Genomic DNA, 27151 nt, shown 5'->3' on the forward strand with positions numbered 1-27151 from the left:
CCAAGGGGTATCAAAGATGTTTGTCTGTGGCAGCTCTTCCCTAACCTTGGACTAAATGAGACGCTTTAAGCCCTGTTGTTTACAGAGTAGATCCAGAGATGGCCTGTGCCAAAGCTGTAGAAACGAGACACGTTGACTGCATGAGACGTGATCAGTCAGAGCCATGGGCAGCTGAGGAAGAGGTCCCATTGAGAGGAAATTGTCCCATTTCCTCTCAGCGTTTGGAAGGCCTCTTTCTAACCAAACATTGATGAACTCTTTTCCCATAAACTGATTGAGCTGTGCTGCTCTGATGACTAATGACTGTGTTGTGGGCAGCAATTCATGCTCAGACATGGGACTAGATCCTTCACTCAGCCACTACACAAGAAAGCATTTGTAGAGTTTGCCATTGCATTGAACAAGCTGACTTTTGGTATGGTGCTTTGGCTTCTAAAGGAATACATCATTTCTGAGCCCTCCAAACACACAAGGGGCTGTTCAAAATGGCATTCTTGGGCTATTACAGGGTTTTGGGGTAGAAGATGAGGTATGTGCATACAGCTACAGCAATGCTGTTACTCTCAGTTACTGCATTGCTTGGGGGTCATGGGGCTACAGGATGGGTCAGAGAAGCTATCCCAAGCTATATCCTCAAGCTATGACCATGGGATCTCAGCTCCCAAGTCCTGAGGTTTCACTCATGTCCGAGTGAACAGTGAAGATACTTTTCTTCATGGATGATTTCATATTTTATGACTCCCCTTCCTCTCTTCTCTGGTGATGTCCTGCAGGCAGGAGTGGGCACCGGACACCTCTCTCCTTCCTTGTTCTTCCTTCCCTCCAAGCTTGCTGACAGTTCCCCGCTCCCGGTGAATGACCGTGTGCCGCCTGCCGTGGTTACTTGTGAGGTTGGGACTGGCTGTCAGCCAATCACAGCCCAGCAGCAGGGATCTAATAGCCTCGGCGCCAGCCATTTGAGAGGAAGGAGAATATAGGTCATCAGTGACATCATCTCTCGGAAAGGTGGGAGGGGGGAGCAGAGAGGGGGAAGCAATCGTTTAAATTTGGAGAGGAGCTAACTGGAAATTTGGGCCATCAGGAGAATAATGGGCCGAGAGGAAGAGATGGGGATATTAATAGAGGTGGTTTCTGTAAGAGCTGGAGCGAGCAGAGAGGGATGGAGAGCAAGAGAAAGCCTCAGTGTTGGCAGATGTGTATATGCCGGAGCAGGCTAAGGAAGCCCTGAGGAGACCTTTGTCGCTTGCATCCTGGCCTCATCAGAGAGTCTTCCTTCCCCCCTTTACTTTGTCTTGACCAAATCACTCCTGTCTCCCAACCATGGCCAACCACGACTCTGAGAAACCTCCTGGGAATCTGTGGGTATATGGGGACTGGTGTAAGCCCAGTGCACCCAGACTGGTGCAGGTATCCCATGCTTCTATCTACCTAGAATACCAACTTCAGCTGAGCTGGATTCCTCTCCTCTGCAGCCCCATGTTGTTTGTATGCTAAATGAGGCAGATGCAACACCCCCAGGCAAGGTTTGGTTGCATTTGTAGTTTAAGTTCCTTGACAGTCTCCCTTCATGCTCACTCCAACACTAGAGCAGGGGCCCAGAGCGACTCTGTCTCTATCCTTGGAGACATTCAAATCTCAACTAGAGAAGGCTCTGAGCAACCTGCTCTAACTGGCCCTGTTTCAAGATGGGTGTTTGACTAGGGATCTCCTGACATCCCTTCCAACCTAAATTACTCCATGACTCTGTATCTCCTCCTAAGAACAGAAGACCTAAAGAAAACACCTCTCCTGGGACAGGTCTGAGGTGCTGTGATGAGGCTGTCATTTCCAGAAGGCAATGCAGATCCACCTTGCCTTAACTTTGCACTGTTAGTGCTCTCTCTGATGTGTTCTCACCTGAACCAAATGATACATTGCCACCGTTGCCACAGCAAACTGCAGGTGCAGTCTGGGGCTCAGTGTAAGTCTTGGACCATGTCCAGAATACAGTTTGCCCCCAGCAAGACTGTCTAACAGTGGAGGAACTGTTTTTTTTCCTTTTTTCCATGTTGTTCTACCTCTGGGCTGGAGACCAGTCATGGCTATGTTTAATGCTCTACGCTTCTACCAAAATCTCAATGTGCCCTGTCTGTGGCTACCTCAGTCTTTCATTAAGGAGTACAGTCTTCCTCAATAACTCTGAATTTCCATGTCTTTTACTTCTCTGCCCTGTGTCAGTGTGATGGAGGGTAGCCAGAAGAAGGAAAAGGAGAGGGTGAGTGCTGCCAACTACAAGAGATGCAGTGGCTGAATATGTGTGAAGAGAGGAGTGAGAAAAGAAGGGGTGTTGCCCTTGTTAAATATTTACCATCGCAGCCTAGTGATTTGATATTTCCTGCCCTCTAGGAATTCTCAGGGAATGGCAAGGTTGATCACAGAGGAATGGGGACTGGAACTTTCCCCTAGCTCTTCCAGCCTTGCCTGAGCTGCAAAACCTTGTCCCCATACCAGAGGTATTTGAGGTCTTGGGTTCAGCACTGTTCCTTGAAGGTCTAACCTTTCAGGTAGGGTTTGGAGGACAGTTAATCCTTTTCTTGTCAAGGCATGCTTCCAACATGCCCCAACACAAGGGCAGGCTTGATGGAGCTGGACAAAGCAAGGACTTGGGATTTCCTTCCCAGGCAGCTGCGAGAAGAAGGAAACCTTCTGCACAGGTCAGCTTTCCACACCGCATCAGCCAAGGTCTCTGGGCAGCACTGACCCACCAGGCACAACAATCCTGCAGTGATTGTGTCAGCTGATAGATGTCCAAATCCTGACTATTAGCTTCAGTGAAATGTCACAGTCAATGATGGCCACTGCCTGCCCTAGTGAACAAAGGCAAAAATCCTGCCATACATATTTCAGGCTGACAGACAGGTACTAGAGTCTCTGGTTCCAGTCTCTCCAGAAAGGCAATGACATGTTTGCACCTGCTGACGTGGAGGTTATCAGGCTTTGTAGCCCTGCCACCTGCTTTTGTGGCACTTGCCCTAACCTCTGGCACCAGTCCCCCTCCCACTGCAGGGCACTGCTCTGCCTTTCACCTTGGCAGTCACACACATTGTCTGAGACAGTCCCCAAAGGGATGATAGCAAAGGGACAGCCCAAAAGGGTTCTGTTTTTGAGAGACCAACAGACTACAGCATCAGCAGCCCCACAGGATGCGTGACAGAGCCAAGACAGCTCAGAACTGGACAGCTGACTGAAGACAGTTGTTTCCTTTTCTTCATCACCAGTCTTCCAACTATCATCAAAAATTGTGTACCAATGTCTGCCCTGTGTTCCTTTATGTGGATAGAGCAAGTGCTACAGCTGAACCTGCCCAGATTATGTTGGTGTGTGAATCCCCTACTGTCTGTCTGTTAGTAAACTGCTATCACCGTATGCTTTTTAGGAAGGCAACTCTGTCTGTTATTTATTTCAATTGTCTCAGAACCAGGTCAGTTGCTGTGGCCATTGATGGCTTTTTATTTTCCAGGTGCGTTCATCATTGCCTGGACTGTTGTAACCACAAGGCCAGAAAAAGCTGGAGGCGCTTCTCAGGATGAACAGAAATGCTGTTGCCTCTTTGCTGCTAAAGAACTCTTCCTTGTAACTGCATTAGCCTTGTCCCATAGTTGGCAGCATGTTCTTGTCTTTGCATCTTTTTCCAGCTTCTTATTTCCCAGTGACTCCTGGAGGAAATGCATTGAGGTCTTTGTTGCTATTTCTCAGCGGGGAGTCCTGCAAGGGGGGCTCTGCATCAGGGATCCTCAATGGCCTGTTGAACTACTTTCTGACTGTAATGAAAGCAGGATGATTGCTTAGGAAACAGAAGGGAGACCGAGACCCAGGCTTCCCAGCTGTCTGCTGCAGTGCAGGTGTCACTAAGCCAGTTCCCTGATGGATAAGGGAGGAGGCCACTCATCTCTCACTCAAACCCAGGTTTTCCCAGTGGTGCAGGTGTTTTCTGCATGCTGCATTCTTGCATGTCCGTGCAAGAGGGCCAGCTACCCAAGAGAAGGGCATTGTGTGGAGGACAAGGTGATCTGGAAGCCTTTTCTAGATGCTCTGCCATTAGTTGTGTTGCAAATATAAATGGAAAAAAAATGTAAATAACTCTGGAACTAAAAGGATCCTGAAAGGATATCACATTAAGTGATGCTTCCCTCTTCTTTAGCATTTCATCAAGCAGCAGGAGTTACCTCCCATTGCTGGTGATTCTGGGTCAAGAAACAGGCTCTGTAATCACTGCCAGGCTTTCTTCAGCAGCACATTAGTCAATCACTTTGCTTTTCTCCTCTTTGATGGGTCAAAGAGACAGTTGTCTTCTTGGGAAAAGAAATGCTGATGGGAAAAGCTGCAATGGGAAAAGCCAGGAGCTGTGCAGTGGCCACCATTGAACTTCCAATTAATCTTGAGGCCCGAGTGCACTGCTGGAAATAGTTGATAGGCCTGAATGTGGCCGTGATGAAGAGTGTGGACACAGAATGTCCTTCTCTGGAGGACCATCAAGGAATGGGTATATGGGGCAGGGGGAAGACCAAAAGAACTGGAGCATCTTGGACATCTTTCTTAACACTTCTCAGTCATACCTGAATCACCCTGCACTTATCCATGTTGCACACTTGTAATAAAACACCCTAAGCGTGAGTTTGAGGCTGGGCTGCATGAGCTACCTTCGGCCCTTAGATTTTTTTGTGGTCCATCTCTGCAGCTGGTATCTACAGGCTCCTCTGCAGCTCTTCCCAGATCCTTGTCCTCCTATCACTCACAGCCCTGGTAATCATGATCTTGCAGTCAAGGCCTGAGCTCACCTGGATCTGCAAGGAACAGACTTTCCTGAGACTGAAAGGCACATTTGCTCAGGCACCCTGGTCTAACTGCAGCAGGGAGTTAGTACCTCTTGCTACTAGGGAAGAGCCCCTTTTTTCCACAGAAGGTGCAGGTTCCCGCAGAACCCAAGCACACCCTAAAAGTGGGGTAAAATCCACCCTTTGCAGCCCATGTGGGCTTGCAAGGAGATTACTTAGCACCAGTTACACAATAGAAAGGGCTCAGGTACTCTCTGGCTGCAAATACATTTGATACACTGAAAGGGTTGCGGGAGCGTATCAGACAAAGTTCCTTACTTTGCTCAGGCAGCCTATCAAATATTTAACGGCCTGCCATAGGCAATTACATTAGAGAAGATAGTTAAACACCCCCTACCCCAGGGCACCCCCCTGCAATGTAAATCAAACAAATTGGACTCTTTTCACAATTGACACACACGATTTTACTTACTGTAAATAATTTAGTATTAAAAAGTCGAGCTACACTTTGCCCCATCTGGATTTTCTTTTCTCTTGCTCTCTCTCCTCTCTGCTGAGTTGAGCAGCAAGGACTCCGGGCTCCTAATGCAATAGATGGAGTGGAGGAATTTTGCTGCCTGGGTGAGCTGTTAAAGGTTCCCATTTCCTAATGGAAGAAACCACACTCAGGAAACTTGTGAAGTTGCCCATTTAAAACAGCCAGAGATGTTCCCTGCCAGCTAAGAACAAGGGATGGGAAAAATCCCTCCCTCCGGAAGAAGCTTAGTCTATTGCTGGTTGGCATCTCCCGGGGTCGTAGCAATCTCCCTATAAAACTTGGCTGAATGGTTGCACTTTTTAATTAAAAGCTATCTTTCACGATTAGACTCCGTGGAGTTTTAATAAGGATTTTTACAAGCGGGCTTTCAGCGTTGGTCTGCACGGATATTCCTTCTGCTTACACCTGAAGTGCTAGATCTGTGCATTAAAATACACTGCGCTATTCAGACGAAGAAACAGGTCTTGGCCTCAGAAGCTCTTTCCATACAGCTCTCCCAGCCTCCAGATCATTCTGAAAACATGATATTTTGAACTATGGCTTGTCTTCTTTTTGTGTTCCCCATTCTGCATGGTGAAAGGCACAGCATCGAGCCACTCTTGAATCTTTGGTATTGCTAGTGTTTGTCAGAGCATTGGAGGTGACGTTATCTCGCCCTGGTCTTATTTCTGATCTCACACTAATTTTAAATGGGAATAAGTATTCCATGCAGTAGAAATGTTCTCTTCAGTGCCATGGGTCTATCTCAGAAGTACATCAGTTTGTAGAGTTCAGTGCAACTTAAAAAAAAATGTTGGGGCTCAATATTACCCTCCTGCATGCTGGCAGGCAATTTAAACCATCGCTGTGCTAACCATGTGCAGTCTAATGGCACGTAGAGAATCTTACAAATCTTCTGACAAAACCAATTTTCATCAGAAAATGTAAATTCCAGTGAGAATGAAACATTTAATCCTTGGACACCTTAGTTTTGATAGATGGATCCTCCCCAGAGTTTCCACAGACGGTGGATGCCAAGTAGGCCAGGAGGACCAAGGAGCTGTGCTTTCAGGATCCACAGCCCTGGGACAGCCAGGATGCTGCCAGAGAAAGCCACATGTGCCCCATTTCAGATGGATCATTTTGTGGAGAATGGCAAACCATATCCCTCTGCTCCGTCAGTATTGCACTGGGAGCTGATAATCACTAGACAGGTAGCTAGAGCACACCATTAGAGACCTGAGGGTGCCAAGAGCTCTCGTTCAGGTAAGGAAGGAGCAATGACACCTTCTTAGGTAATAAAAGCAGCTGGAGGCTGAGGAAAACTGCCTGGGGCACGAAAACCACCTGGTAGGCAGGGTGGTCCTCTGAAGAGTCTGCATTGAGGTGTTTTTTGATTGTGAACAGAGGGATTAGGAGGAGCATTGCAAGCGTTTTTCGTTAGAGGCAGAAAGCCAGGAGAAGAAACTGTGGGTCATCTTTGCAAAGCCACAGAGCTAGAGCTTCTTGGTCACAGACCTTGCTGGACAGGACGCTCTGAGATTAGTTTCCAGTGGCATCTGGTGCATTGAGGGTAGATAGTGTCTGCTTGGAAAAAGGAAGATTTGTGAGAGGCAGTTAATAAAGGTCTGTTAAACCCTGGTAGGCACAGAAAAGAATGTGGAGGAAGTGCTGTCACTTGTTTCTTATCCACCTTTCTTAGGCACACACCCAGGATCCAGGGCTAGGTGAATCTTTGTCTTGGCTTGGGACAACTTTCTGCTGCTCCTCTGATCATTTCAGTGGTTACAGGTTGAGAAATGAGATCAGAACTCAGAATGGAAATCAGATCAGAATGGAAAATCTCTGTGCTCCTTTCTAAGCTTGCTTGCCATGTGTTGTCCTCAGGCTCTTGAGTTCAGGTCTTGGCTTCCTGAAGATGCAGAAAACTACCTGCTGAGCCCCTCGAGGAGGAGTCTTGTCTGTTTTTCCCCAGGAGCCTCTCTGCAGGGTGGGCACAAGCAGAGCATGCCCAGGTCTAGTCACCAAGGTCCCCTCTAGGACATGCTCTGAGGCAGAGTTTGGAGGCAGTTCATTGCTGGAAAAAAGTCAGCCTGTCATAATGTTTGTACCCTCAAGAAGAACTAATTCTAGAGCTAGGGATTGAACTGATCTCTCCAACTTTCCTTCTTTGATCTATTGGAATGGTGTGAGCGAACATGAATAAAAAGAGATGATCTGTGTGGCATGGGGCAGGGGTCACCAGGAAGAGCCCAGCAGAAGAAAAGAAACACAAAGTCACCCAACAGAAACTCCTGGCATGCCTGAGAGTTATCAAGCTCTTGGGCTGTTTATTTGAAGAGCACAGAAAGTAGCTGGGCACATGGCAGACTCCCCAGGAGGAGCAATTCCCCTTTGCAATCATTCTGCCTCAGCCTCAAGTGCAAAGAAAGCTTCCAGTGAACCTCTCTGGCAGCGGCTCGTCTCTGCCCATCACCTAATGCTGCAGTCGCTGCAAGCAGCAGAGGGGAGACTGTGACTCAGAGCTGTGCTGACGGAAAGCGGAAGGCGCAAAGACTCCATGGCTCCCGCCTGTTCCTATCTGTGGATAGTCAGAGAGCATCACTGTGTTGGCCAGCTAATCTACTGGGACCAGAGGTCCCTGGTGTGTGTAGAGGATGCTCTGACAAGCAGAAAGGGCTCTGTGGACTGTTGTACGCAGGGATCATGCATGGGCCCTCTCCAATCCATCAGGTCTTCAGAGAGAGATTTCCTGGCAGCAACGCAGAGTCGATGTGGTTCTCCCACCCAAGGGGCTCCTGAATCAGGATCTTGAAGGGCCTCCCCTTGTCCCTGTGCATGGATATGTTGGCTGCGTCCTGTCTGGCTTAACAGCCTTCTCTCTGAACGTGCATGTGTGAATCTGGGCACAAACCTGTCTGGTGACAACTGCTTTCCAAGACTGCTGTCGCTGGATCTGACCTTTATTTCTGCATGCTCAGACCTGAGCTAGCAGCTGGTTTGGGGCACTTCTTCTCAGACTGAGATTAGATTAGATTCTCCTTTTCCTTTTGACACTTGTTGGCCTGCCAGACTCACGGTGCCCAGCAGAAGACGTGTGAGCAGAGATGTCACAGAGGAGACTGCATACAGTAAAGCTAGAGGGTGAGTGGAGAGGGGCCAGGAAAACTGTGCAACACTGCCCTGTCTCCACCTCCACACCCTGATAGCAGCAGGACTGTACAGACTGCTAGGGCTGGCTCTTCTGCGCTGGATAAACCCCTGCTGCTCCCTGGAGAGGTCACTTGACTCTGAGCAAGACCAGGCACCTTCTTCTCCATCCCAACAGCTGCCGTCCCCTCTCCAGAAAGCAACAGGAACCCCCCTCTGCCGTTCCCTTGGCTTCAGCGCTGCTGCATGTCGAGCTCTTGTCTGCCTAAGAGCTGCCAGAGCAGGGTGAAGCACCAGGCTTCACCTCCGCCCACGGCACTTGGACAGCGGCTGGATCCAGGTGGAGGGGCAGGGAGGGAGGGAGAGGATGGGGGAGAGAGGGCCATGCCCCGGGCAGGGGGAGTGTGTGGAGATAAATACGGACTGGGAGATGTCGAGGAAGAAGGACCGCACTGCTGAGGCACCGGCAGGCAGCGGCGGGTTGGAGAGGGGAGGCTGCGGACAGACGGACAGGCAGACAGGGAGCCCATGCGGCTGCGCTGGCAGGAGGACCCGTGCGATCAAGCCAGGTAAGCCAAGATCAAGCCAAGTCTTGCTCAGCCGCGAGCAGCAAAAAATAAAAAGATAAAAGTTGATGAAACTTCTTGTTATTTCATTCTTAGGGTGAATTTTAAGTCTAGGAACTCCTTCCTTCGGAGGGCGGGGGAGGGAGCCCGGAACACCGGGGACATCCGAGTCCCGATGGGGAGTCCCGGGAAGGTCCGGGGTCATTTGCGGGGGGGGGAAGGACCGTTTTGGGGAGGGGGACCCCGACGGAAGGAGGAGGGGGGGTGAGATCACCGCCCGGGGGGCGGGGCGGGGGCGGCTCCTGCCGCCTCTCGCCCAATGATGGCGCGGGGGGGCGGGGGGGCCGGCCTATAATGCCCGCGATGCCGGGCGGCGGCGGCAGACAATACCGCGCCCCCGCACCGGGCAGCCCCCGCGCCGCCCCGCTCGCACCATGATGTCCATGAACAGCAAGCAGCCGTTCAGCATGCACCCCATCCTGCACGAGCCCAAGTACCCGCACCTGCACAGCAGCTCCGACGCCATCCGCAGAGCCTGCCTGCCCGCCCCCCAGGTAAGGCGCCGAGCCCGCCGGAGCGCCCCGTCCTGCGCCGGCCCCCGAGTTACTTGGAGAGGGCGTCGATGGGCTTTGGGGTTCCCCGCTACGGCAGCTGGTTGGGCAGGGGCTCCCAAGTGGGAGCGGGGCTTGGGGAACAGCGGCTGTACCATGTCAGCCCTGGACGTCTTGCCTAACTCGGTTGTACAAACCAGTGGAGCAGAGGCTCTGCCGGACTCCTCTTTGGCTCTGTCCTCCCTCTGCATTACCTCTTCTTTAGAGGAGGTCTCCCCAAAGAAAAGGGGGGTGCCCAGGGCCCAATGCCCTTTTGCTGATGCTCTTTTTGGCTGAGGGTTGAACTTGGTTTGTCTTACTGGTCCGGGTGCTGTCAAGGAGCTGAGTGCGATCTCTGAAGCAATACATTTATTCTAATCTTCTCCTGGTCTTTTGGTTTGTTTTTGTCCCTCCCCTACTCCTTCCAGATCCAAGGTAACATTTTTGCGGGCTTTGATGAGACCTTGCTGCGAGGTGCTGAGGCTCTGGCCGCTGTGGATATAGTATCACAGAAAACCCACCCTTTCAAGCCGGATGCCACCTACCACACCATGAGCAGCGTGTCTTGCACTCCTACCTCATCCTCCGTGCACCTGCACCACCCGTCCGTGCTCACCACACACCATCCGCACCACCACCACCACCAGCCCTCACAGGGCCTGGATGGAGAGCTCCTGGACCACCTCAATTCTGCCATCCCGCTCGGAGGAGTGCCAGGCCCTGATGTGGGCTCCACACCTTCGCACCCTCACTCCCACATGTCGGCCATCAACCACATGGCCCACCACTCCCAGCCTATGAACATGTCTCACCCTCACGGCCTCACTTCCCACGCTGTCATCTCTGGCCCTGAGACAGAGACGGACCCGCGGGAGCTGGAGTCCTTTGCCGAGCGCTTCAAGCAGCGGAGGATCAAGCTGGGGGTGACCCAGGCTGACGTGGGCTCTGCACTGGCCAACCTGAAGATCCCGGGGGTAGGCTGCCTTAGCCAAAGCACAATCTGCAGGTTTGAGTCACTCACCTTGTCCCACAACAACATGGTGGCCCTAAAGCCCATCCTGGAAGCATGGCTGGAGGAGGCAGAGCGGGCCCAGAGGGAGAAAATGACCAAACCAGAGATCTACACAGGGGGAGACAAGAAACGTAAGCGCACCTCCATCGCTGCCCCAGAAAAACGGTCGCTGGAGGCTTACTTTGCTGTGCAGCCGCGGCCCTCCTCAGAGAAAATTGCTGCCATCGCTGAGAAGTTAGACTTAAAGAAGAACGTGGTGCGGGTCTGGTTTTGCAATCAGAGACAGAAGCAGAAAAGGATGAAATTTTCTGCCACCTACTGAAGAAGGGGCTGGGAGGCTGGTGGTGGGGAGCGCCTGACCCGCCAGCCAGCCCAGCATGGCTCTGGAGCCAGCCCCTCCAGAACGGGCCGGGCTTCTCGTTTGTTTGTTATTAAGAAAAGAAAGAGAGAGAGAGAGAGAAAAGGAATAATAAACCTAAAAAAGGAAACCTGCCCAAAGCAAAGTGAACAGCCTGGAGCCTGGTGTCTGCTCCTTAACCCCGGGCCAACTGGCTGCGCTGTTATGACTGGTACAGACTTGCTTTTGTAGACAAAACTGAAAAATAAAAAAAAAAAGGAGGAAAAAAGAAAAGACAAAATGAAAGGCCTTGGGGGAGGTACAGGGATATCTGGAGCCCAGGCGGCAATGGTTAGAGCTCGGGCAGGTCTTTGTTCTAGCCCCCTGTCCCTACCTGGCTGCCCGGACAGATAGGGGCTGCCTATCCTTCTTCGGTGACTGATCCTCTTCTTTAAAAAATATAAAAAATAAAAAAAAATAAAAAGAGAGGAGAAAAAAAAAAAGATCTCAAAGCTGTCCTGGACGGCTGTAAATACGGAGGCGCCAGCCCTGCTTCCCTGCACTCGCTGCCGAGGGTCCCCGCGCACACTTCCACACACGCACACACACGCACTTGCATGGTTTGGTTCGCTATCCCCCACTCCCAGCAAATCCATCGCATTTTTGCAATAGCATTTCTGTTTCTACCTCATCGCTAAATTAAAGACAAAAAGAAAAAAAAAAAGAAAAAAAGATTTAAAAAATTTAGACAAAACAAAAAAAATGGGCACGACCCTGGAGTCATGGTTCGTTTGGGGAAAACGGAGTTTTTTTTGTTTTGGTTTTGCTTAAACTATTCGGCATCCATATGATTTCACTGTACAAAACCTGCGCTTCGACAATCAAGGCACTGGGGCTCGCAGGAGCGGCGCCTCCGCGACAGCGGCAGCGGCCGAGCTGGGCTGCGGGGGCTGGAGCGGCCGCGGCGGCGGCTGCCTTTGCAAATAGTGAACTCTGCACTTTCTAAGGCAAGAATACTTTTTTTCCTTTGCATATTTAATAGAGGAATATGCCTCCGTTTCCTTTATTTTTATTTTATTTTGTTTTCTCTCTTTTTTCCCCTTTTTTTTTCTTTTTTCTTTAACGAGATTTCGTTTCGCTGTGTGTGTGCTGAATGAAATTTGGTGTCCGTGTACGCTGCAGCATTTCAAATAAATCATGCACGTTTTACCTCACGCTGCTGCCTCGTGGAGTTACTGGCTCCCAGAAGCTGCCCCAGAGCAGACTCGGGGCTCCCCTGCCCCGGCAGCCACGGAGCTGCGGGTCCCGGTTCGGTTCGGCTCAGCGCGCCCAGTGCCGCTCGCTGCGCTGCAGCTGTTTTCCCCCAAGACCCTCCTGAGGGGCTCGGCTTTTCCCTCCCCCGAGGGGACAGAGAGGAAAGGAAACGAAATGAAACGAAACGCGAAAAGAAACGAACGGCGGCCACGCGCCTTCTGCCAGCGCTGCCCTCCCTGCCGGGACCCGAAGTCGCGGCCCCGGGTGCGGTTTCGGGCCGCCTGGGGAACGGGTCCCCAGCGCCCCCTGTCCCTCCTAGGCCCCCCGACGCGGTCTAGCCGGCAAGGCCCGCCCGCCCGCTTGTATTTCAGCACCTTCCCGCAGCTCCGCGCAGGCCATGAGTGACCCGAGCTGGGTTTGAGGGCGAGGGTAAAAGAGCCACTTCCCTGCCCGAGATCAGCCGAAATTGCACCGATTGAAACCGCCACATGTTGCTCCCTGAGTGCAGTTTGTTTGGAGGCCCCGGCCATGCCCCTTCGGGCTAAATTCGTTTGCACGAGTCAGGCAGATGCAAAGCAGCGGCCGGCAGGGAAGTCTCTGCCTCTCACCCTTAAACGAGTGCGGGGACAGGATATTTCTCCCAGGAGGGAGAATCCTTCCAGTCGGGTCCTGACACCTCCCTTGCCCTGATCCAGGGACGAAGAAGCATCCTGAGCAGACTGGAGAAGGTGTATTTCACCTGCCAGCTCCTCGCTCTTTACACTCCTCGAGTTTCGTCTCTAGCAGCCACCGATCTCAGCCTAACGCATCGAAGCCTCCTCCAAAACAAGATAAAAACACTTAGAAATCGGGCCGTAACCGCTGGGGGTGAATCTCTCCCTGAGTGAATGTCCCCTCGGCTCTGGCAGAGCACACCCACAGCTATTTTGACCTCCCTGTCACTCAGCTTTGTGCTTTTGCTTTACAACTTCCCCGGAGACATGCCCCGGCGGGACGGGGGGAGCCCGAAGGAAGCTGGAGAGCTGTCACCAGAGGAAGTGCACGAGCGGACGGGCGGGTGGGCTGAGGGGGATCCGCCGCTCGGGGCTGCAGCGCCGGTGCCGAGCCCGGCTGGCCGCCGTTGGGGCTCCTGCTTTGGTGCGGGACGAAGCACGCCAAGTCGCTCTCGAATTCATAGTTTTATCGAGAAAAAATACGAAGAGCAGTGGAGCAGGTGAGGGGGGACCAAAGGCTTCAAAAAGAGCCGAAACAGCGAGGAAAGTAAAGAGAGAAGCTGCCTGGTCTAACGGAGTAAGGCAGCCTCGTCGCCAGGACAGCACTCCCCGAGCCGCCCTGCCCGCGGAGAGCAGCGGGAGCAGCTCCTGGACCACCGATCGGGACCGGGACACGGCCGCCCTCCTGTGCCGCGGGTAACCGGGACACGGGCGCTCTCCCACGCAGCCCGGGACCACGACACGATCCGCGGTGCGGGTGAAGCACCTCGGACAGCGCCGGGCGCTGCGGCGGCTCCCGCGGGCGGCCCCGCCGGTCCCGGGCGGCCCCGCGGCCCTGGCAGCTGCGGCCGCGCCGGTCCGTACGCGGGCGCTTCGCAAACCCCTTCCCCGCCTTTGTTCTTTCGCTTCATTCCCGTTTTTTCCATGAAGCAAAAAGCGCATTTTCATAAATAGACCTTGGCCAAGTGCTGGCCATGAAATTTTAATGAAGGCTGGATGCTGAGTGCTGCCCGGGGGGGCCTTGGAGAATCAGCTCCGTGCAGCATTAGCAGGGCCCTGTTCGCTCTCCCCACCTCCCCAGCTCTCCCTTGCAGACATAACACACTCCAGGCTGCTGCTCCTCCTGCCTCGGAGTGGCTCTGCTGGCATGGCCCCCATCGGCAATGGAGAGCACCCAAATCCTGCTGGGACTGTGGTGAAGGCGCAGGGCCTCTGTGCCTGGCCGGTGTCGGTGACCAGAGCCAGCGGCTTGCAGGTGCCACTCTGCTGCTGCTCTTAAAAGTTTGTGAGGCGAGTGATGCAATATTTATCACCCGTGATCATAAAAAGGCGAGTCGGTATTTCCCACTCACAAATGCAAAGCGCTTAGGCAAATGTGCGCTCGGCTCGGGAGCTGGAGCGAGGCTGGGCCGCACAGGGCTCTGCCGTGGGCAGCGACAGCAAAGTGCCGGTCCCCGGAGAGCACTGCCAGCTGCCAGGTAAGGGGGGACCCACCAGGGATGAGAGCAGAAGGCGGCACACGAGGGGCAGCCTCAGGCAGCAGTGGGAGACACAGCCTGGGCTGTCCTCTAGCTGGGGAGGGCACTGGGGGCTGTCAGGGCTCTGCTGGGCAGGCAATGGCTCTAAGAGTAGTCACAAGGCCTGGCAAACTCATTACACGTGGAGACTGGGCAGGACCGAGCTTGGAGCAAGGCAATGTGACCTGGGAATTATTCCTGTCAGGAATGGGTGTTGGGTTGGGGGTTACATGGGTGAGAGGGTCCAAGAGGAGATGGAGAAGAGCCCCTTTGGTCACTTCTCCTACATCACCTGGCTCCCCTTTCTGAAACTTGTTGGCCACAGAACAGCCACTGGTCCTTCCTTCCAGAAGCAGGGTTGGGAGCCAAGAGAGCGGGTGGCGAGGAAGGTCCAGGGAGAGCTTCAAGCCTTGGTCCCCTCCTCGTCACATGTTTCAGGGTCTCTGCTCTTTTGCTCCTGCTGCTGAGTTGCCATTACTTGCCAAGTGCTGCTCTCCAGGGTGTGAAAGTCAGGGGAAACTTAGTGCGTTGGAGATGCTGCATGGCCTGGGAGACTGACCTCGTTGCTGAGAGGCTTTGACCTGCCCCTTTTCTGGGGCAGCATGCACACGTGTTGAGGTCCCAGCTGAAATGCCAATGGGCCCCAAAGCCCTCTGAGCTGAGCTGCTCTGCACACTGTGCAGGCAGAGACTGAGAAAACTGCAAGGCAAGAGCAGGCAAGAGCTTTGGAAGAAGGATCAGAAAGGCACATGCCTGCGCGCAAAGGTATCGCAGGAACACCAACAGATGGGTATCACACATTGCACACACAGGCAGCATGCACAGGCGGACATGCACAGACATCACAGAGATGCTCAGACACCTGCACACTCTCCTACCCTTTCTTTCTCTCTGTTTCTGGAGGGCAAAGCCCCTGAACCATGATCCTGCAGCAAAAATAGCATTAAATGAAAGGTATATTGATTGAACTGAAGACTCAGCTCTTGCCATCTTTTTTCATTTGAGATTTGATATAGGATGAAGCTTTGAGACTTATCAAATTTGTAGCTTTAGTAGCAAGTTCACCTCTAAGAGTATCTGCTTTCCCTGCTACTTCTAAGCAGATGGGACTGACTGGGATGGGACCAGTCCCTTATCTTCCCCCAGCACTTGAGCCAGGAGATTGTTCATCTGGGAGCTCAAAAGCATTAGACAGTAGCTAAGTCACCCATGGTGAGAGATAAGATTTGAACCCAGACATAGACACGTCTGGTGTCACCAAAGCAGAAAAGCACAGGTGAATGCTCTCAGTGAGTGTCCTCTAGGCTTCAGATACGATCAATGAAGAGTGACCAATACAGGTAAGCTCTTTCTAAATTTTACTTCTGAAGAAAGCAGGTAAATTATGCCCTAAAGGCATCTTTCTTAAAGATCATGAAGATGTTAGATGACCAGTTCAGGTAGAGACATCTACAAACGGATACATAACAGTTCAGCAGGGGTGAGTCCTACCCCTAGTGCTGCATGTCTTCCTGAAGAAAGATGGTCTGCAGGTCTGGGATATGGGTCCAGAAAAGGAACTGCTGGTGGCCCTACAGCAAGGGCCTCTCTCACAATGAAGTGCCTCCTACTCAGGTGTTGATCTCCCTACTCAGGTGTTGATCTCTTGAGGCTTTAGCATATACTTAGAAGGATCCAGGCCAGCATGTGCATGTGCATGTCACCACCCCTTAAAGCATATAAGAATGTGTCTAAAGTTATTTATGAATATCAATACACGATGAATCAAGGCTGGCAACTCCAGACAAATGCAGATGTACCTGAAGAGAAGAAATTCTGGGGAAAACATTATCCTTCCTTTATCTTTTGGAACAATTTTGGGACCATAGCTGATGCACTGCATCAGATTGCTTTCACACTGTTTCATTTTTACAGGCATAGGGGATACCTGTTATTCCTGGGCCACAGGTTAAACAGTGTCAGCACAGCTCCTCCTCCTGCATTGTATCGCACCACCAAGGGTTTGACTCTCCAGCTGGGAAGGGAAATATGGTAAGAGAGGTTGCTAATAGCCAGGATGCATGGGATTATCCCTTGATAGCGTTTTGCCCTTGAGAGCATTTTGCAAGCTCTTACTTTTGGTTCCCCACTGCGCCTCCTTCCCTAAACTCGGTGATTGGAACTTGTAGCTCTAAGTACCATGCAGGGCTTTTGAGGAAATGTCACCAACACTGTCACCCCTCAGATACAGCAGCAGGCATTGACTGACGCCAGTGGTGTCTCTCCAGTCTACACACATGTCACTATGACCAGCCCTCAAGACAGAAGAGGAATGCATGAACCCCCCTTTAAAATTCCAGCATGTCGCAGCTTTGTGCTCAACTTTGTATCCGGAGGAGAGAAAATCCTCCATGTTCTTTAAAAGATTCCTGCCTTTGAAAGTCATACAGGTAAAGGGTGCCCATGCTGATGGACTCTCTTCTATTATTCTATGTGTTTTAGTGCAGTGCAGAGGAGATGTATTTTTAAAGAGGCCAGCGCTTGAAGTAGACTCTGTTCCACTACAGGGGAAAAAGGAGTAAAGCAGTAATTACAGGCTTCATAGGTGCCTGAGCAGAGAGAAGGACAGCTGGGCTTGAGGGGGAGCCCAGGAAGAAAATTCTCAATGAGCTGACTGTGGAAAGAGTTTGGGAAATGGGGCAGGCCATTTCATGTATTAGGGGCAACCCCTAGGGCTGACTGTGAAGGAGGGGGAAGCTCTCCTTCTACCAGCTTCCAAGCTCTTCGCCCAGCCTGGGGAATTTTGTCTGGGCAGGGATTACAGGATCATGTCCTCCTATGTAAGTGTGCACCACAGTGTGGGTATACCAGGTGTGACAAGGTTTTTCAGTGCTGTGGGTATCAGGACGCAGCGGTAAGTTGATGACACACTTTCAGTAGAAAGAGGGAGAAAATATGTCTGAGAATAGAAGAACTGTAGGGATTCAGGGCACAGAGAAAGCCTGCAGAGAGGAGACCTTGCAAGAGGAAGGTTAAGACGGATGTGGCATTGCATCCTGCCTTGGTTGTTGGTCACAGCTACACTAGCTAAGGGTTAGTGTAGGGAAATAAAGACAATGAGCAAATAAATCGTTGTGTGAGTTAAGGGTCAGATCTTCATGACATTCTGGTACAGCCTTGACTATCTCAATAGCTCGGGAATGACGGTTTGGGTTTTAAAGGTTTTTAGGTTCACTAACAGGACACTGTCAGAAGTGTACTATGAAGAAATCCAGGTCCAGGACCCAGTTCCATTCCTGTTCACAGCCGTACTGCAGAATTTGGATCACTTTCCCCTGAGTCTGGTCAAAACAGGATGGGAGCTTCGAAGAACAACAAGACAAACCTGTTGCCACTCGCTCTTGAGACATCTCTTAGTGTGCATCTCCAAGGAGAAAATTTTGAGGTTTCTTCTGTTGCTATCAAAATCAAGAACTGGGACCTTACAGGGTGCTTAGTCTTACTGCAATCACCTACAGGTTTAACATTTGACTCTAGCAAGACCAGAGACACAGTACATAGGTATATAGTGCCAGTAAGAATAAGATGTTTCAATAAAGATATGAGTTTTTTTTTTTTTAATATATGCTAAGGAAACACTTTAAGCAATTTAATCTGCTGCTTTTCCTATACAAATACTGCAGTCTTGATCTCACCTCAGGTCTTACCTACAATAACAGAACTCCATCAGCCAGCAATCCAACTGAAGCCTTGTGGGAATACTCCTATGACTAAGGTCTCCTCACCTATGCTTGCTTTAGCCATAAGGTCTAAGGAAGGCTGTAGGACTTAACTTCAGATCACTGAGTAGAGGAGCTCCTGTGAGATTTCAGAAACATTAGGCATCAGGAGATTGAGAGATCAGGGATAAAATCTATATTTCATCCACAATATCTCAGTAACACTTCCAGTAGCTCAAGAAAAATAAGTGCTCTCTGAGAAATATGAAAATGATAACTAAGGATGATATTTTATTTATATCAAGTAAGGAAGGTCTTAGTTTCATGAGAAAAAAGTTTTATTGTGTGTGTGTATAAAGTCATGTTTAACTATTCTGTGACTATCCAGCTGCTACATGTGGGCTTACTTTGCAGAGCTTGTTTTCAGAGATGCACACAGCAACTCTTGTATAAAGCTACTCAGCAGAATCTGCCTCATTCATCATCAGCTCCAGGAAAAGCACTCCCAGAACTCCCGATATTTGACTAAATATTGAAGCAAAAGCATGTTCTTCCATAAAACTGAGCATCTAACTCAAGGAAGAAATGCTCAAGGTGAGCTTTGCAACCCATAGGCGAGTATTGCTCTGTACACATCTGCTCTGTAATGCACAATGATTCCAGAATGAGTTTGAATTGGTTCCTAACACTGAGAATAATACTTCAGTATGGGAGGTCTCTCTTGCTTATTTATATTTGTGCTATACACCTGGGGATCCCAAGTGAAATCTGCATTTAGGATCCACAGATTAGGAATGCTGAATTCATTATTCCATTTTTAGCCATGCTCTGTAGGACTGGGACAGAAAGACCCAGCAACAGCAGAAAGTCCCAAAGAGTCCCAGGCTCCAGTCTCTCCCATTAGAAACCAGAGTCTCCTTGCAGGGAGCCGGGGAGGGAGTACAGTCTGTGTACAGAGCTAATGGCTTCTGATGACTCTTCCTGGAGATGCTTTAATTGTCCTTGCCCGGGTTTCACCCTCGCAAGCTAGTCTGCTCAGCACGTCTTATGTTTTAGCACTATACCTCTCTCCTGCAGCCAGTGTATGGTAGTGCTTACTAACCTCCAGCTTCTCGCATGGATTTTTTTCTTATCCCAGCTGTGCTGTTTGGTTCAAATCTAAGTGCATTTTCAAATGTGATGCCTGTATGTCTTTATTAAACAACACAGCTTAAAGAGGGAAAAACAAATAGATTAGACCTAGGTGTGCTCCATAGCTAAAACTATGGGAATCTGCTGCTCTACAGTTGTGCGCAGCACCCAGCAGCTGTGCAGTGCAACCAGCCTGAGCAGCAACACAAGGGGTCACTTCTCCAGCCCTGACTAATTCATCACAAGCAGGTCACCCACAGAGTTAACTGTTTTCCACAGAACATCATGTGTTTGCTCTGTTTGAGCTGCTGTCTTCTCTGGTGCAAAGGCAGGTGGACAGACAGCAGGATATCCCTAGGAACTGCACACCAGTTGTGAAGGTTCAGTGGGAGACACCCTGCTGGAGATATTTGGCTGTAGTCCCTGTATCTCGTGGTTGGTCTACTCATGATATCAACTTACACAACACTATAGCTTTTCTGCTGGAAGTTCCTTTGTTTTTTATAAGCTTGGGATCAAAATTTGTTCTCCGTTACCTTGAAATGGAGACAATCATTCCATGTAGTACTGACATTGCTGAAAGCCAAATTTCCTGTCAGCAATAAGCGTAGCCACCTGCGGAGTGCAGCCAGGAGTGCACACCACTGCCTGGCACTCAGGAGCAAGGAGTGAGCAGACTCCTAATGCCAGGCAGGACTGAAGGTAAATTCAGACAGGCAGATTGCTAGGAATCAGCCTCTGGTCTTGACTTCTTGCTGAAATCACCAGCAGCTAATAATGAACGTAAGGGCAGGCTTGCGTCTGACACTCGGAGTCCCATGGGAAGGAAACACGCTGACGAGTATCCTGAGGACATAGTCCATCTGACTATGAGGCATTTGGTATCAGAAGACGGATATGGATGTGTTTGAACACTTCCCTGTTTAGTATACTTGGGACCACATTCTGCCTCTCCTGTGTTGTGTCTCGTGATACTGTGTCATTCCAGGGAGCTGTTAAGCAGCTGTCATGCTCTGTACCAGAAATAGCTGGATTAAGCCAGTCTCTTGCCGGTAGAAATCGTTGATTTTTGCCATGATGACTGTGTAACTCCCCCCACCTTGGTGAATGACTGGCTGTTACAAGATACTAAATGAGCCAACCACATGCTTCATAATGTCAATTGTAGTTCAGTGTTAATTATTCATGATAAAACTTCATAATGTACTATTAAATGGGCTGCAGGATATTTTGGTTAAATTGAGGAAACCTTAAGGCTCCCTTTACAGGGGAGCTGTACAAGGTTCTTTGGGCTTTGCTAAGAGCAAAGGTTCAATTAAAGCTTAGGTATGGTGGCTGCTGTGTAGAGACTCCAGTTACTGAAATCATGTGAATGTGGAGATCAATTCAATAGCTCTGCGTCATTGCTTTCAACACTAAGTTTTTAGGTGACATGCTTACGAAGAATGTCTCAAAGCCCAATCTGCCATGTACTTCAGCCTTCAGAGGACCAAAAATAATGAATGTGCTGCCTTACGCAGTCCCGTGCCACGTGCTCTAGGTGACCCTGCGTGTACAGAGGGGTTGGACTAGATGACCTCTAGAGGTCCCTTCCAACCTTAAGCATTCTATGATTCTATGATTCTGAGTTTGAACTTGCTACACGCACACCCAACATGGTCACAGAGCCATGCTTAACCGTCCCTGAGACACTGCTGGGGGCACAGTGCTCTTACAGATCAGCCCTTGCAGTGCCCTTGTATGACCATCTCTGGGAAGGCAGATTGGCCCCAGTGTCCTGCCTCAACTGGCTTGGTCATTCTTACACCCCATGGATGCGGAGAGCTGAGACAACTTTGAGGTGACATCCTTGTTTCTGCTGTAGGCGCTGACAGGAACTGGCCAAGAGAAGTGATCACCTCATGAAACCAGAAATTGCTGTTATCACATAGGCTTTACCCTACTTTGTCCACAGCTTCCAGGAGAGACGTAGTGTCCACCCTGGGGAGAGGAGTAGCAAGGTGTCTTCAAGGCCTGACCTGCTTGCCACATGGCTGTGAGGTGCAGCAGAGACAGTCACCCTTTGGCAGCTCTGAGAGCCCAGTGCTGGAGATGCAATCCAGAAAAGGAGCTCTGGACACCTTCCTATGCCCACAACAGCACTTTGCTTGGCAGAGCCGCTGCCAAGCATCACTTTGCCAGGGGAGGACCTGTCTTTCTGCTGATTTAATACTCACTCTCATTCTTCTCGCTGTCTCTGTGATGCAGAATGGGAAGATGTCAGTGCCTGCTGGCTTCAAACCTTATTTCTGAGCAGGCAGGGCGAGAGCACCAGAGAATGCCGTCCTTCACCCACAGCTTTACTTTCTCAGTTTTCCTTTCTGGGACCCCAAATCCCAAAGACACACGGGAAACTTGAACTTAAGCTTTGCAGTGCTGAAGCTGACTTGTGCAATAGCCATCCCTTCTCAACACTGCTCCCTTTTGCGTGCCCTCACAATAATTTCTTTGTTGAATTAGAATGAGAGACTCCTCTGGCTGGAAAATAATCAGCTTCTGTCTTTGCTGAATTATTTTTGTCTGGTTCAGGTCTGCCAGCAGGTTCATCCTCTCATTTTCACAGCCTTAGTCATAGTAGAGGAGAGGTGACAACATGGGAACAAGCGGGCAAGGCAGGTACGTCCCTGATAGGCCAGCAAATGTCTAAGAAGCATGGCTTGAGTCTTCATGGGATCAACTCTGAAAGCTTTTACATACCTGGTTTAGATCACTTTATTCACTCCAGGAAGCAAACAGGAATTAAGGAAAGCCTGCACTTCATTTTGTGGTTTTCATCAGCACCATGGCTTGAAAGGACAACATGTCAGCAGGTCATAGGTGACTTCCGACTTCATCTGTCTTTAGCAGGTTGCATAGGTGGGTCAGTTCATTCCCAGACTCCCCCCTCTCCCTCATCCGCAGGCAGATGCACTGGATTTTACTCTCACCCAATCAAGCGTTGCCCAGTGAGCAGTTAAGAAGCTACATGCAGGCCTCTTGCTCGGTGCATTTGTTAATAATGCTTTGTTCTGTGTGCTCTCCGGTGGGTTAGACCATGCTGTTCCAGCTCCCTTCCTGGAAAAGGGCCAAAGCCACAAAGTCTTCTCAGGGTGGCTGGGTGAATGCGCCTTGCATTGATTCTCCTGCCAACTCTGCCATGCAAAAGCGCTCCCTCTGCTCATAGGAAAGCCTGTGGGGTTGCAAATGAAAACAGCTGTGAACCCTACAGTGTGTTTCAACCCTGAAAACACCTACATTTGTCTTCACAGTTGACTCTAGCAGAGCGCACCTTCACCACGCTCATCTTTCAACTGCTATAAAGTCTGCAGGGGCCAATCACCTGCACTACACGCACTTACCCCTGTCCCTGCAGCCCCTTCCCTGCTGAACAGTTTTATGGGATATCAGGGATTTCAGATTTGAACAGAGGAGAACCTCCAGTAGCTGTCCTAAATTTCTTGCAGGTTATTACCATATTCCACAAGTTGAGCCAAATTTAACTAATGAGAAGTAACTCATAGAAAATTTTTGATGTTTGATGGAGCCAAGGAAGGCCTTTGGGCAAAGTATAAGTACTTTGTGCATGGTTTTGTGTGTTCCATGGGGTGTAAAAGAGATAGGACTGGCTCACGTAATGTGGTTTGGGTGAGGGTGGCCTAAAGATCAACTCAAAAATTAAAGTAGACTTCTCCAGGTCCTTAACTCTCTGTAGGAGTGGGAGGGAGGAGTGAAGCCTCCAGCTCTCGGAGATTAAAGGCTTTTCTTGCTTTAGGTGTTATTAAACAATAGCTGCATCCAGGTAGTTCTGTCCCTTCCACTCATTGCTTCCTGTCACTCAGATCACATTTCTTGAAAACAGCGTATCTCTTCTCAGCTAAGACCACCTGATGGAACATGCCAGGCAAATATCAAATCAAAACTCATAATCAAAGTTCTTTTGTCACCTCAGACCAAACCATGTAGTTAAGCATCAAATTTTAATCCCCTTTGCTGTGTGTGTCCATGACTATGGGAGAAAGCAACAACACTGGTGCCTCCTTAGCAAAACTAGGCCTCAGGAGGGCCACAGTCTGGAAGGGTATAGACTGGCTGATTCATTCTTCGGTTTCAGGTCGTCTACCACAGGAGAGAAATATCCCTCCTTTCCCCTCAGCCAGGATGTTCCTTGAGCCACCACTCTTGCTTCTCTCCTGTTTTTTGCTTTCAGAAGTGATGTGTAAGTCTATTGCCTCTGTGCAGTTCAGCTGTGGAAGCATCCTTTCCACTGCCAAGAAAATCCCTCTCTTACCAGAGGTTTGGGCCTACACCGTAAGAAGATGAGGCCTTCTTCATGAAGGTGAGAATGTCTCTGCAAGAGGCACAGATCAGCAGATAGGGCAGTGTGATGAAACTGCTCATTGGAGCGACCGCTGTGATTGCCTATGTCCCTATCCTACAACAATACCTACCTATCAACTTTCCCAATTTTGTGTTTGAGCAATTAGACAGCTGACTGACTCCAGAGATCCGCAGGTTATGTAGTGTATGAGGTTGCAGGCTCAAGAGGAGCAATTCTAAACAAGTTACCACCTCTTCTACTGTTGCCACGGTGCTCGCACTCAAAGTGTCAATTCTCGCTGCAGCTACTGATGGAAAAAAGAAGAAAAAAAGAAGAGAAGAAAGAGGTGTGCAGTTACTGTCATCAGATTGCTGTACAATGCTCATAACTAGTCGGTTAATGTCTCTAATGCTGTTGTATATTCAACTCAATCACTGCCTGGGTGTCAAAATTTCTGGGAGTAACCACCCCAAGAAGACTGGGCATGGCGGGTCCCAGTGGTGAGGGCTCAGTGTTCAGTCCACATCCAGTCATGAGTCCAGGAATTCTCAGGCTGTGCCAGGCAAGGGTCTCACTAGATCAGCCGTGTGCTCCTTGCAGATCAGCCTCTGTGCACTTCCTGTAAGGCATCCCTATGTTCATTTCAAACAGCCTGATAGTACAAAGGTCTCATCTGTCAAGAAATAAATTTAAGCTATTTGCAGAATGAAGACCCTTTAGCATTGTCAGTTATCCATCCAACCCTACCAGATGTCTTCATGCCATCCCTGAAAAAAGAACTTTTTCTAAAAAAAGTTTTAGCTCCATTTCAGCCTTTTTAAACTCCTTCCTTCCCAACATCACCTCTCCAGTTCAGCTCTTGTTCAGTTCTGAAGGTCCATGCAGTACTCCTCACAAAACTGCAAGAAAAGATCTCCTCAGTTGTTGGTGCTTATCCCCATCCTGCTGCAGCCAACAGCAGGGGAAAGGGCTGCCAATAACGTCTTAGCATGCTAGGCTGGAATTACCTCTTACGGAAGAGAACAGGTGATGTGATGGCATTACTTTGGGACACTGCCAGGGTCCGACTCACTCTCTGTGACATGGAAGTTGTGACTTGGGGAGGGCAGGGAGAGAGAGGAGGTCACTCTGAGAGGATTGTGGGTGGAAGAAAGCCTGTCCATCTGCCTTACATTAAGCACCGACAACACACAAATTTTTGTGGCTGGGGGCAGATCACAGCATATAATAATTTATGTTTTGGTTGGAGGAGGTTGAAGTTAGGCAGTCACTTTGCTGTTATAAACCATGACCATCAGCATAGAGGATTTGCTAAGAACCACTTCTCCAGGAGAGATGACTCAGAGTTGTTGAAAAGGAGTTGCTTTCTACTCCCAAGACAACCTTCCACTCGAGCAAGGTTTGCTCCTTAAAAACAACGAGCACCTAAAAAATCAGTGCAATTACAGAGAATAAAAAAAAAAATCCTCTTAAAATAAACTGGGAGAGAGTTGTGAACCAGTGACTATGCAATTTACAGGGAATGGAAATGCAGCCTGCCTCTGTGCCAAGTCTTGATGGCTTCATTTGGTTTTGTGAGGCTCTTAACGCTTGTGCACCAGAACCAGCTTCCCTCCCAAGGCGGGAATCAAAGCGGGGGAAAAGTGTCTCCTTACAAGCAGTTCCAGGTATTTATTTCTGTTAAAAATATCATTTTCAGACTACTTTCTGCTCTAGGATTTGACAGCAAAGACTGGCAGCAGCTCTTCCCATGGATGGCCTTGACTGTATGTCCCATCATGTTCCCCCACTCTTCTTTTACATGACTCCACTTTCTCCTGTCCTCCACCCATGTGGGGGACCTCACTTACTGGCATGGCAGGGATGGGAGAACAGTGGAATGTTCCTGTCCTTACGATAGCGAGGGCTCTTGCTGTCTCTCTGCTGTCCCCTCCTGTCCTCCCTACAGCTCCAGGGGAGCCATACCCCCATATGTGTCTACACCGCTGTGACTAAAGCTTGGAGCAAGCCTGAGCACCACTGGGGCCTGTGGTGGCAGTGCTGACAAAAAGCAGGGTTGCTGAAGTTGCTACATACGCAGCCACCACTGAAGGATCTCAGTGCATGTGAGCGAGCTCGTCAAAGAGCCTCTGCCACTTCCCCCCATTACAGTGATGCTTCTGGCCCAGCTTTTAAAGGAAGTCCTAATCTATCTCCCTGAATCATGGACCTCAAAAGAGCTAGATAATAAAGGGAGATATGGCAGCAGGCAGGAAGGAAAGGGAAGGGAAGAGTGGGAAGGAACTCACACTTAGGCAACAGAAAAGCAGTTTTCTGTCTTCATCTTGGCTGGCAGAGGACCCATCTTTGCTTCCATGAAGGACAAACCTTTTCCTCAAACCCCCATCTCAGTGCAAAAGGACATCACATGGGAATGTGGCCTCAACTCTGCTGGCGTTTTAGCACCCCAGGGTACTGGAAAGCTCTGTACATTGGGGAGATCTACTGTTCTTCTCATGTCCAACTTCAGACATCTCCCAATTCCTTCCTACTGAGAGGGTTTGTGTCCTTTCCAGAGGCTGAGCCAGAGAATAGGCAAGGGCAGTGTGGAAGATGCCCAGTTCTGGCTCTGGTTGGTGAGCAGCAAATGGCAACTAATCCATCAACAGCCACGATCAATACTCTGCGCCTCACCAAAATAGGAAAATAAAAAATGTTGCCACTGATGGTGTTAGTATCTTCTGATTTTAGAGAGCTCTTTGCTTTCTTTCTCTCTCACCTTTTTTTTTCTTTTTTTTTTACTCTCAAGCTTTTCTCTTCTTTTTTTCCTTTTTTTCTTTTTCTTTTTTTTTTCTTCTCTCCCCCCCACCCCCGGCAGTCTCTGTTCTTCATCCATTATTTAGACTTTTCTGACTGTAACAGCAACATTCGCCTTGTATACCTTGTGTGGGGTTTAAAATATAGATAAAAGTAGAAGGTCGGACTTGAAACACAGATTCTGACGGTTGCTGCTGACTTTGTCTGGAAGCTACAAAATCTTGAGCTGTCTGTGCCCAGTGATGGTATTGGTACATTTTTTTTTCTTTCCTCCAGTTGATATTCCTGCAAACTGTCTTGGTATTTGATGTGTTCATTCAGCCTTTCAATTTCAAAAAGTTCTGGGGCCTGGATGGCTTTGGGATGGGAGGGAGTGGATTCATGTAACTTTTGCTTCTAGGCCCATTCCTGACTCAAGATAGTAGTGCCTGGAAATGCCTAATGCTCTCCTCTCTAAAATGAGTTGGAGAGGAATAGGCAGGTGTCTCCACCCAGGATCCAGAAGGCTCTAATTGGCACCTCCAGTAGGAGATTCAACAAATCTAAGGACTTTCCCTTTCAATTATAAATGCCCATGTTTTTTTTATGTCAGCTTTCTTCAACCATCCAGCAATTGGGTTTTGAGCACAAATGTTTGTGGGAAACAAATTTCAAAGTCAATGGATGAATGGTCCCAGAAAGCATACTTTGCATTTGAATGGGAACAAAACAGCCAGGGCG

At 49.6% G+C, this 27151-nt stretch overlaps 1 protein-coding gene across 1 annotated transcript; it reads left to right on the forward strand.

Annotated features, from left to right (window-relative positions):
- The first annotated feature begins 9481 nt into the window (after window positions 1-9481).
- On the forward strand, window positions 9482-11098 carry LOC104574256 (brain-specific homeobox/POU domain protein 3). The gene is made up of 2 exons (XM_010221506.2): window positions 9482-9601; window positions 10066-11098. The coding sequence occupies exons 1-2, from the start codon at window positions 9482-9484 to the stop codon at window positions 10969-10971; spliced, it is 1026 nt and encodes a 341-aa protein (XP_010219808.2). The 3' UTR covers window positions 10972-11098.
- Window positions 11099-27151: the final 16053 nt, after the last annotated feature.

This window comes from Tinamus guttatus, unplaced genomic scaffold, assembly GCF_059628265.1.
Source record: "Tinamus guttatus ecotype Peru unplaced genomic scaffold, ASM5962826v1 Tinamus_guttatus_pri_ptg000287l, whole genome shotgun sequence".
NCBI lineage: Eukaryota > Metazoa > Chordata > Aves > Tinamiformes > Tinamidae > Tinamus > Tinamus guttatus.

Bases quoted from the DNA above. Each gene is read 5' to 3' on its own strand.
- LOC104574256 (XM_010221506.2), top strand. From the start codon at position 9,482: ATGATGTCCATGAACAGCAAGCAGCCGTTCAGCATGCACCCCATCCTG. The intron at 9,602-10,065 runs GTAAGGCGCCGA...TACTCCTTCCAG, and splicing joins CCTGCCTGCCCGCCCCCCAG to ATCCAAGGTAACATTTTTGC.